This window comes from Leptodactylus fuscus (genome assembly GCF_031893055.1).
Source record: "Leptodactylus fuscus isolate aLepFus1 chromosome 2 unlocalized genomic scaffold, aLepFus1.hap2 SUPER_2_unloc_4, whole genome shotgun sequence".
Classification (NCBI taxonomy): domain Eukaryota; kingdom Metazoa; phylum Chordata; class Amphibia; order Anura; family Leptodactylidae; genus Leptodactylus; species Leptodactylus fuscus.
In genome coordinates, this window is record NW_027439805.1 from 191,086 (window position 1) to 209,800 (window position 18,715).

Genomic DNA, 18,715 nt, shown 5'->3' on the forward strand with positions numbered 1-18,715 from the left:
CTCTGTATTAGATGCAGCTTCTCCCTCTGTTGTCCTCTGTATTAGATGCAGCTTCTCCCTCTAATGTCCTCTATATTAGATGCAGGTTCTCCCTCTGATGTCCTCTGTATTAGATGCAGCTTCTCCCTTTGATGTCCTCTCTATTAGATGCAGCTTCTCCCTCACGTGTCCTCTGTATTAGATGCAGCTTCTCCCTTTAATATCCTCTGTATTAGATGCAGCTTCTCCCTCTGATGTCCTCTGTATTAGATGCAGCTTCTCTCTCTGATGTCCTCTGTATTAGATGCAGCTTCTCTCTCTGATGTCCTCTGTATTAGATGCAGCTTCTCCCTCTGATGTCCTCTGTATTAGATGCAGCTTCTCCCTCACGTGTCCTCTGTATTAGATGCAGCTTCTCCCTCTGATGTCCTGTGTATTAGATGCAGCTTCTCTCTCTGATGTCCTCTGTATTAGATGCAGCTTCTCCCTCTGATGTCCTCTCTTAGATGCAGCTTCTCCCTCACGTGTCCTCTGTATTAGATGCAGCTTCTCTCTCTGATGTCCTCTGTATTAGATGCAGGTTCTCCTTTACCTGTCCTCTGTATTAGATGCAGCTTCTCCCTCTGATGTCCTCTGTATTAGATGCAGCTTCTCCCTCTGGTGTCCTCTGTATTAGATGCAGCTTCTCCCTCTAATGTCCTCTGTATTAGATGCAGGTTCTCCCTCTGATGTCCTCTGTATTAGATGCAGCTTCTCCCTTTGATGTCCTCTCTATTAGATGCAGCTTCTCCCTCACGTGTCCTCTGTATTAGATGCAGCTTCTCCCTCTGATATCCTCTGTATTAGATCCAGCTTCTCTCTCTGATGTCCTCTGTATTAGATGCAGGTTCTCCTTTACCTGTCCTCTGTATTAGATGCAGCTTCTCCCTCTGATGTCCTCTGTATTAGATGCAGGTTCTCCCTCTGATGTCCTCTGTATTAGATGCAGGTTCTCCCTCTGATGTCCTCTCTATTAAATGCAGGTTCTCCCTCTGATGTCCTCTGTATTAGATGCAGCTTCTCCCTCTGATGTCCTCTCTATTAAATGCAGGTTCTCCCTCTGATGTCCTCTGTATTAGATGCAGCTTCTCCCTCTGATGTCCTCTCTTAGATGCAGCTTCTCCCTCACGTGTCCTCTGTATTAGATGCAGCTTCTCTCTCTGATGTCCTCTGTATTAGATGCAGGTTCTCCCTCACGTGTCCTCTGTATTAGATGCAGCTTCTCTCTCTGATGTCCTCTGTATTAGATGCAGCTTCTCTCTCTGATGTCCTCTGTATTAGATGCAGCTTCTCCCTCTGATGTCCTCTGTATTAGATGCAGCTTCTCCCTCACGTGTCCTCTGTATTAGATGCAGCTTCTCCCTCTGATGTCCTGTGTATTAGATGCAGCTTCTCTCTCTGATGTCCTCTGTATTAGATGCAGCTTCTCCCTCTGATGTCCTCTCTTAGATGCAGCTTCTCCCTCACGTGTCCTCTGTATTAGATGCAGCTTCTCTCTCTGATGTCCTCTGTATTAGATGCAGGTTCTCCTTTACCTGTCCTCTGTATTAGATGCAGCTTCTCCCTCTGATGTCCTCTGTATTAGATGCAGCTTCTCCCTCTGGTGTCCTCTGTATTAGATGCAGCTTCTCCCTCTAATGTCCTCTGTATTAGATGCAGGTTCTCCCTCTGATGTCCTCTGTATTAGATGCAGCTTCTCCCTTTGATGTCCTCTCTATTAGATGCAGCTTCTCCCTCACGTGTCCTCTGTATTAGATGCAGCTTCTCCCTCTGATATCCTCTGTATTAGATCCAGCTTCTCTCTCTGATGTCCTCTGTATTAGATGCAGGTTCTCCTTTACCTGTCCTCTGTATTAGATGCAGCTTCTCCCTCTGATGTCCTCTGTATTAGATGCAGGTTCTCCCTCTGATGTCCTCTGTATTAGATGCAGGTTCTCCCTCTGATGTCCTCTGTATTAGATGCAGCTTCTCCCTCTGATGTCCTCTCTATTAAATGCAGGTTCTCCCTCTGATGTCCTCTGTATTAGATGCAGCTTCTCCCTCTGATGTCCTCTCTTAGATGCAGCTTCTCCCTCACGTGTCCTCTGTATTAGATGCAGCTTCTCTCTCTGATGTCCTCTGTATTAGATGCAGGTTCTCCCTCACGTGTCCTCTGTATTAGATGCAGCTTCTCTCTCTGATGTCCTCTGTATTAGATGCAGCTTCTCCCTCTGATGTCTTCTCTTAGATGCAGCTTCTCCCTCACGTGTCCTCTGTATTAGATGCAGCTTCTCTCTCTGATGTCCTCTCTATTAGATGCAGCTTCTCTCTCTGATGTCCTCTCTATTAGATGCAGCTTCTCCCTCTGATGTCCTCTCTTAGATGCAGCTTCTCCCTCACGTGTCCTCTGTATTAGATGCAGCTTCTCTCTCTGATGTCCTCTGTATTAGATGCAGGTTCTCCCTCACGTGTCCTCTCTATTAGATGCAGCTTCTCTCTCTGATGTCCTCTCTATTAGATGCAGCTTCTCCCTCTGATGTCCTCTCTTAGATGCAGCTTCTCCCTCACGTGTCCTCTGTATTAGATGCAGCTTCTCTCTCTGATGTCCTCTGTATTAGATGCAGCTTCTCCCTCTGATGTCCTCTGTATTAGATGCAGCTCCTCCCTCACGTGTCCTCTGTATTAGATGCAGCTCCTCCCTCACGTGTCCTCTCTATTAGATGCAGCTCCTCCCTCACGTGTCCTCACCCTCTGATGTCCTCTGTATTAGATGCAGCTTCTCCCTCTGATGTCCTCTGTATTAGATGCAGCTTCTCCCTCTGATGTCCTCTGTATTAGATGCAGCTTCTCCCTCTGATGTCCTGTGTATTAGATGCAGCTTCTCCCTCTGATGTCCTCTGTATTAGATGCAGCTTCTCCCTCACGTGTCGTCTGTATTAGATGCAGCTCCTCCCTCACGTGTCCTCTGTATTAGATGCAGCTCCTCCCTCACGTGTCCTCTGTATTAGATGCAGCTCCTCCCTCACGTGTCCTCACCCTCTGATGTCCTCTGTATTAGATGCAGCTTCTCCCTCTGATGTCCTGTGTATTAGATGCAGCTTCTCCCTCTGATGTCCTCTGTATTAGATGCAGCTTCTCTCTCTGATGTCCTCTGTATTAGATGCAGCTTCTTCCTCTGATGTCCTCTGTTTTAGATGAAGCTTCTCCCTCACGTGTCCTCTGTATTAGATGCAGCTCCTCCCTCACGTGTCCTCTGTATTAGATGCAGCTCCTCCCTCACGTTTCCTCACCCTCTGATGTCCTCTGTATTAGATGCAGCTTCTCCCTCTGATGTCCTGTGTATTAGATGCAGCTTCTCCCTCTGATGTCCTCTGTATTAGATGCAGCTTCTCTCTCTGATGTCCTCTGTATTGGATACAGCTTCTCCCTCTGATGTCCTCTGTATTAGATGCAGCTTCTCCCTCACGTGTCCTCTGTATTAGATGCAGCTCCTCCCTCACGTGTCCTTTGTGTTAGATGCAGCTCCTCCCTCACGTGTCCTCACCCTCTGATGTCCTCTCTATTAGATGCAGCTCCTCCCTCACGTGTCCTCTGTATTAGATGCAGCTCCTCCCTCACGTGTCCTCTGTATTAGATGCAGCTCCTCCCTCACGTGTCCTCACCCTCTGATGTCCTCTGTATTAGATGCAGCTCCTCCCTCACGTGTCCTCTGTATTAGATGAAGCTCCTCCCTCACGTGTCCTCTGTATTAGATGCAGCTCCTCCCTCACGTGTCCTCACCCTCTGATGTCCTCTGTATTAGATGCAGCTCCTCCCTCACGTGTCCTCTGTATTAGATGAAGCTTCTCCCTCTGATGTCCTCTCTATTAGATGCAGCTTCTCTCTCTGATGTCCTCTGTATTAGATGCAGCTTCTCTCTCTGATGTCCTCTGTATTAGATGAAGCTCCTCCCTCACATGTCCTCTGTATTAGATGCAGCTCCTCCCTCACGTGTCCTCTGTATTAGATGCAGCTCCTCCCTCACGTGTCCTCACCCTCTGATGTCCTCTGTATTAGATGCAGCTCCTCCCTCACGTGTCCTCTGTATTAGATGAAGCTCCTCCCTCACGTGTCCTCTGTATTAGATGCAGCTCCTCCCTCACGTGTCCTCTGTATTAGATGCAGCTCCTCCCTCATGTGTCCTCACCCTCTGATGTCCTCTGTATTAGATGAAGCTTCTCCCTCTGATGTCCTCTCTATTAGATGCAGCTTCTCCCTCTGATGTCCTGTGTATTAGATGCAGCTTCTCCCTCACGTGTCCTCTGTATTAGATGCAGCTCCTCCCTCACGTGTCCTCACTCTCTGATGTCCTCTGTATTAGATACAGCTTCTCCCTCACGTGTCCTCTGTATTAGATGCAGCTCCTCCCTCACGTGTCCTCTGTATTAGATGCAGCTCCTCCCTCACGTGTCCTCACCCTCTGATGTCCTCTGTATTAGATGCAGCTCCTCCCTCACGTGTCCTCTGTATTAGATGAAGCTTCTCCCTCTGATGTCCTCTCTATTAGATGCAGCTTCTCCCTCTGATGTCCTGTGTATTAGATGCAGCTTCTCCCTCACGTGTCCTCTGTATTAGATGCAGCTCCTCCCTCACGTGTCCTCACTCTCTGATGTCCTCTGTATTAGATACAGCTTCTCCCTCACGTGTCCTCTGTATTAGATGCAGCTCCTCCCTCACGTGTCCTCTGTATTAGATGCAGCTCCTCCCTCACGTGTCCTCACCCTCTGATGTCCTCTGTATTAGATGCAGCTCCTCCCTCACGTGTCCTCTGTATTAGATGAAGCTTCTCCCTCTGATGTCCTCTCTATTAGATGCAGCTTCTCCCTCTGATGTCCTGTGTATTAGATGCAGCTCCTCCCTCACGTGTCCTCTCTATTAGATGAAGCTCCTCCCTCACGTGTCCTCTGTATTAGATGCAGCTCCTCCCTCACGTGTCCTCTGTATTAGATGCAGCTCCTCCCTCACGTGTCCTCTGTATTAGATGAAGCTCCTCCCTCACGTGTCCTCTGTATTAGATGCAGCTCCTCCCTCACGTGTCCTCACCCTCTGATGTCCTCTGTATTAGATGCAGCTCCTCCCTCACGTGTCCTCACCCTCTGATGTCCTCTGTATTAGATGCAGCTCCTCCCTCACGTGTCCTCTGTATTAGATGAAGCTCCTCCCTCACGTGTCCTCTGTATTAGATGCAGCTCCTCCCTCACGTGTCCTCACCCTCTGATGTCCTCTGTATTAGATGAAGCTTCTCCCTCTGATGTCCTCTCTATTAGATGCAGCTTCTCCCTCTGATGTCCTGTGTATTAGATGCAGCTTCTCCCTCACGTGTCCTCTGTATTAGATGCAGCTCCTCCCTCACGTGTCCTCTCTCTCTGATGTCCTCTGTATTAGATACAGCTTCTCCCTCACGTGTCCTCTGTATTAGATGCAGCTCCTCCCTCACGTGTCCTCTCTCTCTGATGTCCTCTGTATTAGATACAGCTTCTCCCTCACATGTCCTCTGTATTAGATGCAGCTCCTCCCTCACGTGTCCTCTGTATTAGATGCAGCTCCTCCCTCACGTGTCCTCACCCTCTGATGTCCTCTGTATTAGATGCAGCTCCTCCCTCACGTGTCCTCTGTATTAGATGAAGCTTCTCCCTCTGATGTCCTCTCTATTAGATGCAGCTTCTCCCTCTGATGTCCTGTGTATTAGATGCAGCTTCTCCCTCACGTGTCCTCTGTATTAGATGCAGCTCCTCCCTCACGTGTCCTCTGTATTAGATGCAGCTCCTCCCTCACGTGTCCTCTGTATTAGATGCAGCTCCTCCCTCACGTGTCCTCTGTATTAGATGCAGCTCCTCCCTCACGTGTCCTCTGTATTAGATGCAGCTCCTCCCTCACGTGTCCTCTGTATTAGATGCAGCTCCTCCCTCACGTGTCCTCACCCTCTGATGTCCTCTGTATTAGATGCAGCTCCTCCCTCACGTGTCCTCTGTATTAGATGCAGCTCCTCCCTCACGTGTCCTCACCCTCTGATGTCCTCTGTATTAGATGCAGCTCCTCCCTCACGTGTCCTCTGTATTAGATGAAGCTCCTCCCTCACGTGTCCTCTGTATTAGATGCAGCTCCTCCCTCACGTGTCCTCTGTATTAGATGCAGCTCCTCCCTCACGTGTCCTCTGTATTAGATGCAGCTCCTCCCTTACGTGTCCTCACCCTCTGATGTCCTCTCTATAGGTCAGATGATGTCATCGGTTGGTCTTCGCAGCGTTTCTCCCAGTCTCGCTTTGTGCTCTATGAGCAGTTCTTCCCAGATGATGCTTTTGGTCGGGTTATGGTCGCTCACTTTGAGTCACTGAACTCTCCCCTGCGCTCTGTGAGGGTTTACCCTCGTCTTCAGGACCAGGAGCAGAGGTTTCTTCAGAAGGTGAGCAGCTTCCATCTTGTCTGCATTCTCTCAGTATGTCTTCCCATAGTTCTGCACCTTACATGTCCTCACGCCCCTGACACCATCACCTGCTCATCTCTCCTCTTCTCTATTATATCTAGAGACCATTGAATCTGTACCTATAGCATAGAGGGCCTTGCACAAGTCCTCACACCCCCGGACCTTTGTCACAATTACAAACTTCAATGTATTTTCTTGAAATTTTCAGTGATAACACAAAGTATCAGATAATTGTGAGGTGGAAGGAAAATGCCGGAAGGTTCTCACAAAGTAATCCAATCAACATCTGACAAGTGAGGTGCAAAAGTCTTCACCCCCGTGTACTCCTCATACATGTCTCATATACAGTGAGGTGTAAAAGTCTTCACCCTCCTGTACTTTGTTCCCCTTAAATACAATCCAGTGCTCACAATTGTCTTCAGAAATCACTGAATGAGTTAATAGATGAGTCTGGCCATGTGTAATGTAGTCTCAGTATATATATATAATCTGTTCTGTGAAGGCTTCAGTGGTTTGTTAGAGGACACTGGTGAACAAACAGCATCATGAAGACCAAGGAACTCACCAGAGATAACGTTGTGGAGAAATGTAAAGCAGGGTCAAGTTACAAGAACATCTCCTGAGGAGCCCTGTACAATCCGTCATCCAAACCTGGAGAAAGTGTCCTACACCTGCAAACCTACAAGACATGGCCGTCCACCTATCAGATCACTGATAAGGAGACGCTGGTCAGAGAAGTCGCCAAGAGGCTCCTGGTCAGTGTAGAGGAGCCTCAGAAATCCTCAGGTACAGGAGAATCTGTCCACAGGACACCTAGAGGTCACTGCGCACCCCACAAATCTGACCATCTATAGGGGAGAGTGGCAAGAAGGAAACCATTGTGGTAAGGAAGACCTACAGTGTTGGCCAAAAGTATTGCCCCTCCCTGCAATTCTGTCAGATAATCCTCGTGTTTTTCCAGATAATGATTGCAATCACAAATTCTTTGTTATTTTCTTCATTTAATTTGTCTTCAATGGAAAACCACAAAAAGAATTGTCACAAAGCCAAATTGGATATAATTCCACAGCAAACATAAAAAGGGGGTGGACAAAAGTATTGGCACTGTTTCAAAAATCATGTGATGCTTCTGTAATTTGTGTAATTAACAGCACCTGTTACTTACCTGAGGCACCTAACAGGTGGTGGCAATAACTAAATCACACTTGCAGCCAGTTGAAATGGATTAAAGTTGACTCCACCTCTGTCCTGTGTCCTTATGTGACCACATTGAGCATGGAGAAAAGAAAGAAGACCAAAGAACTGTCTGAGGACTTGAGAAGCAAAATTGTGAGGAAGCCTGAGCAATCTCAAGGCTACAAGTCCATCTCCAAAGCCCTGAATGTTCCTGTGTCTACCGTGCGCAGTGTCATCAAGAAGTGTAAAGCCCATGGCACTGTGGCTAACCTCCCTAGATGTGGACGCAGAAGAAACATTGACCAGAGATTTCACCGCAAGATTGTGCGGATGGCGGATAAAGAACCTCGACTAACATCCAAACAAGTCCAAGCTGCCCTGCAGTCTGAGGGTACAACAGTGTCACCCCGTACTATCCAGCGTCAGCGTCTGAATGAGAAGGGACTGTATGGTAGGAGACCCCGGAAGACCCCACTTCTTACCCACAGACAGAAGCCAGGCTGGAGTTTGTCAAAACTTACCTGAGAAAGCCAAAACCATTCTGGAAGAATGTTCTCTGGTCAGAGGAGACAAAAGTAGGAGAAGGCCTCAACATAGAGATTACAGGAAAAAAGAGAAGAAGACGCCCCCTACAGTCAGACATGGCGGAGGTCCCTGATGGTTTGGGGTTGCTTTGCTGCCTCTGGCACTGGACTGCTTGACCGTGTGCATGGCATTATGAAGTCTGAAGACGACCAACACATTGTGCAGCATCATGTAGGGCCCAGTGTGAGAAAGCCGGGTCTCCCTCAGAGGTCAGGGCTCTTCCAGCAGGACAAGGACCCAAAACACACTTCAGGTCAGCACTAGAAAATGGTGGTGAGAGAAAGCCCTGGAGACTTGTAAAGTGGCAGCAATGAGTCCAGCCCTGAATCCCATAGAACACCTGTGGGGGGAGGGGGAGAGATCTCTTGGTGGCAGTTTGGAGAAGGCCCCCTTCACATCTCAGGGGGGACCGCGAGCAGGAGCCAAAGAAGAAGGGTCTAAGATTCCAGCAGAGCCTTGTAAGAAACTCATTGCTGGTTAGCGGAAGCGGTTGTGCGCAGTTATTGTGTCTAAAGGTTGTGCTACCAAGTATTAGGCTGAGGGCGCCAAAGACTGAGCCCAAAAGACTTGTAGATGGGATTGTAGCCAAAGTATTGGGACAGGGAGTGAAGACTTTTGCACCTCACTGTATATGAGACATAAATGAGGGGGTATATAATACAGTATGAGGAGTATACAGGTGGGGAGGGATGGATCACGCCTCACCAAAACCACTTTGGTGCAAAAATCGCGATCACCTTCTTATCTATACCGTCCAATCTCACAGCCAGAGAGAGGATTGGGCCTTATAGGATAATACGAGAAGAGCCTTCTAAAGTTTTATTAACCCAAGATGGTCGATACCAGTCAGCCAGAATATATACATAAAGATATACGCTGGCGGTTACAAGCTTATACGGTTACAGAATGTATGTTATAGTGCAGTAAGATAAAAAGAATAAAAGATTAGAAACGGATATAATACCAGATTCCATCTCCGGAATTCCACTCATGAAATCCAGGGCACATAGCTTTAGAGTCCTTTTAGGTAGTCCACAGATGGAAAGGAGTTGATGACCCCATTACCAGAATAGTCCAGGGTGCATGGTATTTTCCTAGGCATTAGTCAATAGTCCAAGAGAGCAGTTTCCACAGCATCGCAGCACCTAGTGACACATCCCAGCAGACCAGGAAGAACAAAGAACACCAGGGCCCTGGCATGGGTGACAATATATCTCCCCTCAGCCCCCTTCCAAAATGAGGTCAGCAAGGTGGGCAACTCAGCCCCCTCACCTTATACCAGAATAACTATAAACAGCCATAACTCTTTGCCAGGTGAACCCACTGTTTGGCTAGGGGCATGATGGGGTTCCTCACGAAGTCCCCAATTCCCTATGGGTAACGAGTTCAGTGCTGGAACCCCTCCTAGGCCTCTGATCTGGTAGTGCTTGGGCTCGAAACGTGCGGCCTGGTCCTGCGCACAGGAGGAAGTTATTGTCATGACTGTATCATATTTTCCTGTGACAATAACTTCATAAATCCCATAACTGATTGAAGTTTCTGTGGAGTCAGGCAGTCTGCTACAAGGTGTTGGGAGAACTCTCAGTGCACTGAGACAAGATGGCCCCCTGCTAGGGATAAGGGATGATCAAAGCCACTTCCAGGGAGTAATTAGGCTCAGGCATGTGGACACTATCTCTCACATAATGATAATCAGTTAGAGGGAGTCCATCTGAGGCAAAGGGCAATTACAGACCCAGATACCAAGATATACAGTTGAGGGTCAGTCAACACAATACATAGATGGTCATACATATAGCTGAGAATCATGATTGGGGTCCGATTCATCACAAGGGGGTGAAGACTTTTGCACCTCACTTGTCAGATGTTATTAAGGTTACAATGTGAGAACCTTCCGGCATTTTCCTTACACCTCACAATTATCTGATACTTTGTGTTATCACCGAAAATCTCAAGAAAATACATTGAAGTTTGTGATTGTGACAAAGGTCCGTATATTGGGATAAATATAACAGTCCGTGGAGTCTCATCTTCCTCTTAGTTGGTGACTGCTATATGGGGGGGTGGGGTTGGAGGTGGGGGTGGGGCGGGTGTATTGGGATAAATATAACAGTCCGTGGAGTCTCATCTTCCTCTTAGTTGGTGACTGCTATATGGGGGGGTGGGGTTGGAGGTGGGGGTGGGGCGGGTGTATTGGGATAAATATAACAGTCCGTGGAGTCTCATCTTCCTCTGGTTTGGTGACAGCTGGACACGTATTGGGCAGCGATCTCCACAGTGGCCTCTTCTTCTCCCAGTAGGATGTAGAGTTTCCTCTTCTCCCAGTCTGGGATGTGGGCAGAGAGTCTTTGGTAGTAGACGGCCCTCACCGCTGAGTATTTGGTGCAGTGTAGCAGGAAGTGGGTCTCGTCTTCTAGGGCCCCCTGGTCACAGTGCTGGCACAGTCTCTTCTCCCGTGGCTTGTACGTCTGCCTGTATCGCCCCGTCTCTATCTCTAGGTTGTGGACGCTCAGTCTGTATCGGCTCAGGGTCTGTCTGTGCTTGGGGTGGCGTATTCTCTCCAGGTAGGTGGCCATGGTGTAGTCCCTTTGTAGGGATTGGTACACATTGGTGAGTTTCTTGGAGTTATTTATTTGGTTTCTCCATTCTTCAATGTACCGCTCTCTGTTTGCCTCTGTGGTCGCCTTTATTTCGGCCTTGGTTATCATCTGTTGGTGTTTTTGGTTTGGTGGTTGGCTGCTGTTTGGTTGTTGAATGTCTGGTTTGCTCAGGTGGCTTAGCTATGCTTGGTGGTGGTAGGAGTCGCTCCCCTGGATGTGTGCCTGGAAAGCTAGCGCCCTCTTCTGTATGGTGAGCCATAGGGGGAGTCTGCCTAGCTCTGCCCTGCAGGCCATGTTGGTGGTGTTGCGATGGACATGGAGCAGGTATTTGCAGAACTCCAGGTGGAAGTTCTCTGTTGGGCTGGAATCCCACTGTGACTGGTCTGGGTAGGTGGCTGGGCCCCAAACCTCACTGCCATAGAGAAGGATCGGGGCAGTTTACAGAGAGGGGCAAGAAGACAGTGCTATCTGTACCTATAGCATTTACATGTATATGTTGTGTTCTCCTCCAGGGCTGGCAGTGCTGTCGGGTCTTGGACATGAATGAGTTCTCCGCCTTGTGTGTTCCCCACATAGAAAGGTTGCGCATAGACTCTTTAGAGCCGTTTGATGAGTTTGAGGTGAGTTCCTCCTGACCACTGGTCTTCTGCCTAAGTAATCACCACTCATGTGAGCGCCCACTACCCCCAATCACCACTCATGTGAGCGCCCACTACCCCCAATCACCACTCATGTGAGCGCCCACTACCCCCAATCATCACCACTCATGTGAGCGCCCACTACCCCCAGTCATCACCACTCATGTGAGCGCCCACTACCCCCAGTCATCACCACTCATGTGAGCGCCCACTACCCCCAATCATCACCACTCATGTGAGCGCCCACTACCCCCAATCATCACCACTCATGTGAGCGCCCACTACCCCCAATCACCACTCATGTGAGCGCCCACTACCCCCAATCACCACTCATGTGAGCGCCCACTACCCCCAGTCATCACCACTCATGTGAGCGCCCACTACCCCCAATCATCACCACTCATGTGAGCGCCCACTACCCCCAATCATCACCACTCATGTGAGCGCCCACTACCCCCAATCATCACCACTCATGTGAGCGCCCACTACCCCCAGTCATCACCACTCATGTGAGCGCCCACTACCCCCAATCATCACCACTCATGTGAGCGCCCACTACCCCCAGTCATCACCACTCATGTGAGCGCCCACTACCCCCAATCATCACCACTCATGTGAGCGCCCACTACCCCCAATCATCACCACTCATGTGAGCGCCCACTACCCCCAATCATCACCACTCATGTGAGCGCCCACTACCCCCAATCATCACCACTCATGTGAGCGCCCACTACCCCCAATTATCACCACTCATGTGAGCGCCCACTACCCCCAATCACCACTCATGTGAGCGCCCACTACCCCCAGTCATCACCACTCATGTGAGCGCCCACTACCCCCAATCATCACCACTCATGTGAGCGCCCACTACCCCCAATCACCACTCATGTGAGCGCCCACTACCCCCAGTCATCACCACTCATGTGAGCGCCCACTACCCCCAATCATCACCACTCATGTGAGCGCCCACTACCCCCAATCATCACCACTCATGTGAGCGCCCACTACCCCCAGTCATCACCACTCATGTGAGCGCCCACTACCCCCAATCATCACCACTCATGTGAGCGCCCACTACCCCCAATCATCACCACTCATGTGAGCGCCCACTACCCCCAGTCATCACCACTCATGTGAGCGCCCACTACCCCCAATCATCACCACTCATGTGAGCGCCCACTACCCCCAGTCATCACCACTCATGTGAGCGCCCACTACCCCCAATCATCACCACTCATGTGAGCGCCCACTACCCCCAGTCATCACCACTCATGTGAGCGCCCACTACCTCCAATCATCACCACTCATGTGAGCGCCCACTACCCCCAATCATCACCACTCATGTGAGCGCCCACTACCCCCAATCATCACCACTCATGTGAGCGCCCACTACCCCCAATCATCACCACTCATGTGAGCGCCCACTACCCCCAATCATCACCACTCATGTGAGCGCCCACTACCCCCAATCATCACCACTCATGTGAGCGCCCACTACCCCCAATCACCACTCATGTGAGCGCCCACTACCCCCAATCATCACCACTCATGTGAGCGCCCACTACCCCCAATCATCACCACTCATGTGAGCGCCCACTACCCCCAATCATCACCACTCATGTGAGCGCCCACTACCCCCAATCATCACCACTCATGTGAGCACCCACTACCCCCAATCATCACCACTCATGTGAGCGCCCACTACCCCCAGTCATAACCACTCATGTGAGCGCCCACTACCCCCAGTCATAACCACTCATGTGAGCGCCCACTACCCCCAGTCATCACCACTCATGTGAGCGCCCACTACCCCCAATCATCACCACTCATGTGAGCGCCCACTACCCCCAATCATCACCACTCATGTGAGCGCCCACTACCCCCAATCACCACTCATGTGAGCGCCCACTACCCCCAATCACCACTCATGTGAGCGCCCACTACCCCCAGTCATCACCACTCATGTGAGCGCCCACTACCCCCAGTCATCACCACTCATGTGAGCGCCCACTACCCCCAATTATCACCACTCATGTGAGCGCCCACTACCCCCAATCATCACCACTCATGTGAGCGCCCACTACCCCCAGTCATCACCACTCATGTGAGCGCCCACTACCCCCAGTCATCACCACTCATGTGAGCGCCCACTACCCCCAATCATCACCACTCATGTGAGCACCCACTACCCCCAGTCATCACCACTCATGTGAGCGCCCACTACCCCCAATCATCACCACTCATGTGAGCACCCACTACCCCCAGTCATCACCACTCATGTGAGCGCCCACTACCCCCAATCATCACCACTCATGTGAGCGCCCACTACCCCCAATCACCACCACTCATGTGAGCACCCACTACCCCCAATCATCACCACTCATGTGAGCACCCACTACCCCCAATCATCACCACTCATGTGAGCGCCCACTACCCCCAATCATCACCACTCATGTGAGCGCCCACTACCCCCAATCACCACCACTCATGTGAGCGCCCACTACCCCCAATCATCACCACTCATGTGAGCGCCCACTACCCCCAATCATCACCACTCATGTGAGCGCCCACTACCCCCAATCATCACCACTCATGTGAGCGCCCACTACCCCCAATCATCACCACTCATGTGAGCGCCCACTACCCCCAATCATCACCACTCATGTGAGCGCCCACTACCCCCAATCATCACCACTCATGTGAGCGCCCACTACCCCCAGTCATCACCACTCATGTGAGCGCCCACTACCCCCAGTCATCACCACTCATGTGAGCGCCCACTACCCCCAATCATCACCACTCATGTGAGCGCCCACTACCCCCAATCATCACCACTCATGTGAGCGCCCACTACCCCCAATCATCACCACTCATGTGAGCGCCCACTACCCCCAGTCATCACCACTCATGTGAGCGCCCACTACCCCCAATCATCACCACTCATGTGAGCGCCCACTACCCCCATTCATCACCACTCATGTGAGCGCCCACTACCCCCAATCATCACCACTCATGTGAGCGCCCACTACCCCCAGTCATCACCACTCATGTGAGCGCCCACTACCCCCAATCATCACCACTCATGTGAGCGCCCACTACCCCCAATCATCACCACTCATGTGAGCGCCCACTACCCCCAATCACCACTCATGTGAGCGCCCACTACCCCCAGTCATCACCACTCATGTGAGCGCCCACTACCCCCAATCATCACCACTCATGTGAGCGCCCACTACCCCCAATCATCACCACTCATGTGAGCGCCCACTACCCCTAATCACCACTCATGTGAGCGCCCACTACCCCCAGTCATCACCACTCATGTGAGCGCCCACTACCCCCAGTCATCACCACTCATGTGAGCGCCCACTACCCCCAATCATCACCACTCATGTGAGCGCCCACTACCCCCAGTCATCACCACTCATGTGAGCGCCCACTACCCCCAATCATCACCACTCATGTGAGCGCCCACTACCCCCAGTCATCACCACTCATGTAAGCGCCCACTACCCCCAATCATCACCACTCATGTGAGCGCCCACTACCCCCAATCATCACCACTCATGTGAGCGCCCACTACCCCCAGTCATCACCACTCATGTGAGCGCCCACTACCCCCAATCATCACCACTCATGTGAGCGCCCACTACCCCCAGTCATCACCACTCATGTGAGCGCCCACTACCCCCAATCATCACCACTCATGTGAGCGCCCACTACCCCCAGTCATCACCACTCATGTGAGCGCCCACTACCCCCAGTCATCACCACTCATGTGAGCGCCCACTACCCCCAGTCATCACCACTCATGTGAGCGCCCACTACCCCCAGTCATCACCACTCATGTGAGCCTGTTACAGTGTGTCAGTCTCAAGTGCAGGTGTGTAGCTCACAGAGTATTGTCTCCATTGGATCCCAGTCTCAGGTATTGCACTTGGTGAAGAATTAAAGCACAAAGTCCATGTTCTAGAAGGTGTGGGGTCTAGTGATGGAACGTCTTCTGTATAAAACAGGGAAGCCCCTTGAAGTTTCTCTGGGGATGTCTATTTCTGTAAGTTCCTCCATTGTATCTGACACAGGGTTATGCGGTAGAGGGTTGCAATTAGAGATGTTAGTTGGTGTGAACGTAGGGTCCCAACCCTAAACTTGCAGCAATCATGGAACGTCACGCTGAGTTGTGCAAAATTGTGACGTCAGTAGAGACCGAGTAAAAGGCTTTTCGGTATATAAAATACCTTCATCAGACTCTACATCAAGAAAACACAGGTGAAAATGACAATCAGGGAATGATAAAGTGCACGATATGTCCAAGAGCCTTCCAGAACAGGCCACGTTACAGCAAAGCCGCTGATAGGATGTATGGACGTCCCAATATTCAGGATGGACCGTGCAATATGAGAGGGGTAGCCGAATAAAGAGGTAGCCGTAAATCAGTCTTGTGACCGCTGGAATAGTCCAGGTCTCTATAGAAGGGAAACCTCCGAAATAGCTCCAAAGTAATAATACCGTAATGTAAGATGCTAGGAGCACGAAGGGAATATCCCCAAATCTTCCAGAGAAAGGAGAAGAGCGGCGGCTTCTGCTCATTACAAGCAGTGAGGATCAAAAACACATGGAAAAAATGCTGCAAAGAGAAGTAAAAACCGATCTAGTAGGCTGCGGCTATTCTCATGAAGTCTGCGTATATTGGCGGTAACATGGCAGCTCTTACTCATCTCATCATAGGAATCCTATATGGCAGTGCTGAGTAGTATGGAAAGTAGGAGGCGATGCCACAATGTATCCCAATCCCAGGATGAAACAATAACAGTAGGGGGACGCGGCACCGCACCAAATGCTGCAACGCTATAGAGAAAAGGGTAATCTAGTGTTATCTAATACTACAGGGGAGATAGTGCCGCCGCCTCATCCACTCTCACTGGGCAGGCGCCGCAAACTGATTGGCTAGGTGCACATTTCTGCCCGGACGGCGGCACTAGTTGTTCGCGCCTTTTCTCTATAGCGTTGCAGCATTTGGTGCGGTGCCGCGTCCCCCTACTGTTATTGTTTCATCCTGGGATTGGGATACATTGTGGCATCGCCTCCTACTTTCCATACTACTCAGCACTGCCATATAGGATTCCTATGATGAGATGAGTAAGAGCTGCCATGTTACCGCCAATATACGCAGACTTCATGAGAATAGCCGCAGCCTACTAGATCGGTTTTTACTTCTCTTTGCAGCATTTTTTCCATGTGTTTTTGATCCTCACTGCTTGTAATGAGCAGAAGCCGCCGCTCTTCTCCTTTCTCTGGAAGATTTGGGGATATTCCCTTCGTGCTCCTAGCAGCTTACATTACGGTATTATTACTTTGGAGCTATTTCGGAGGTTTCCCTTCTATAGAGACCTGGACTATTCCAGCGGTCACAAGACTGATTTACGGCTACCTCTTTATTCGGCTACCCCTCTCATATTGCACGGTCCATCCTGAATATTGGGACGTCCATACATCCTATCAGCGGCTTTGCTGTAACGTGGCCTGTTCTGGAAGGCTCTTGGACATATCGTGCACTTTATCATTCCCTGATTGTCATTTTCACCTGTGTTTTCTTGATGTAGAGTCTGATGAAGGTATTTTATATACCGAAAAGCCTTTTACTCGGTCTCTACTGACGTCACAATTTTGCACAACTCAGCGTGACGTTCCATGATTGCTGCAAGTTTAGGGTTGGGACCCTACGTTCACACCAACTAACATCTCTAATTGCAACCCTCTACCGCATAACCCTGTGTCAGATACAATGGAGGAACTTACAGAAATAGACATCCCCAGAGAAACTTCAAGGGGCTTCCCTGTTTTATACAGAAGACGTTCCATCACTAGACCCCACACCTTCTAGAACATGGACTTTGTGCTTTAATTCTTCACCAAGTGCAATACCTGAGACTGGGATCCAATGGAGACAATACTCTGTGAGCTGCACACCTGCACTTGTCTCTACTGACATCACGAGTGTTTCATAAAAAAACAATTCATTTTGCACAACTCAGCGTTCCATGACTCCTAACACAGGGTTATAGCGCCCACCGAGCCCGTAGCGCCATTCCTGAGGCTGCTCTTCTTTGTGACTCTCTGTGCTCTGATATCAGATATGTGACGCTGTGTATGGACGGCCTCTACATTCTAAGGCGGTCGCAACAGTCGGACTCCACCCACTAGGATGTTATATCGATAGTATATACAGTATATATGTTCTTCTCATCGTTCTGCAATGCTCGTTGTAGGAACTTCATCTGAAATGTTCTCATTACTTCATCCTTGTGGCATCACGAGGGGACCTGGCACGTAACCCAGCACTGCAGCCTGTCGTAGGAAGTTCAGGTACCTAAATGCCGAAATCTGTCCTGTCACCATGTGTAACTGTAGGTGGGATCTCCTGTCCCCATGTGTATCTGTAGGTGGGATCTCCTCAGTCACCATGTGTATCTGTAGGTGGGATCTCCTCAGTCACCATGTGTAACTGTAGGTGGGATCTCCTGTCACCATGTGTATCTGTAGGTGGGATCTCCTCAGTGACCATGTGTATCTGTAGGTGGGATCTCCTCAGTCACCATGTGTAACTGTAGGTGGGATCTCCTCAGTCACCATGTGTATCTGTAGGTGGGTTCTCCTGTCACCATGTGTATCTGTAGGTGGGATCTCCTCTGTCACTATGTGTATCTGTAGGTGGGAACTCCTCTGTCACCATGTGTATCTGTAGGTGGGATCTCCTGTCACCATGTGTATCTGTAGGTGGGATCTCCTGTCACCATGTGTATCTGTAGGTGGGATCTCCTGTCACCATGTGTATCTGTAGGTGGGATCTCCTCAGTCACCATGTGTATCTGTAGGTGGGATCTCCTCAGTCACCATGTGTATCTGTAGGTGGGATCTCCTCTGTCACCATGTGTATCTGTAGGTGGGATCTCCTCTGTCACCATGTGTATCTGTAGGTGGGATCTCCTCTGTCACCATGTGTATCTGTAGGTGGGATCTCCTCTGTCACCATGTGTATCTGTAGGTGGGATCTCCTCTATCACCATTTGTATCTGTAGGTGGGATCTCCTCTATCACCGTGTGTATCTGTAGGTGGGATCTCCTCAGTCACTATGTGTATCTGTAGGTGGGTTCTCCTGTCACCGTGTGTATCTGTAGGTGGGATCTCCTGTCACCATGTGTATCTGTAGGTGGGATCTCCTCAGTCACCATGTGTATCTGTAGGTGGGATCTCCT

The 18,715-nt window shown here is 50.1% G+C and overlaps 1 protein-coding gene across 1 annotated transcript in view; it reads left to right on the forward strand.

Annotated features, from left to right (window-relative positions):
- The window catches only part of LOC142186341 (tRNA wybutosine-synthesizing protein 4-like), a gene marked incomplete at its 3' end in the record, with an annotated part of 194,440 nt that overhangs the window by 47,522 nt on the left and 128,203 nt on the right, over nt 1-18,715 (forward strand). The window contains exons 7-9 of the mRNA XM_075261170.1: nt 6,249-6,438; nt 11,333-11,440; nt 17,728-17,824. Of these exons, the coding sequence (XP_075117271.1) occupies nt 6,249-6,438; nt 11,333-11,440; nt 17,728-17,824 (395 nt within the window). The remainder of the gene's footprint in view (nt 1-6,248; nt 6,439-11,332; nt 11,441-17,727; nt 17,825-18,715) is intronic.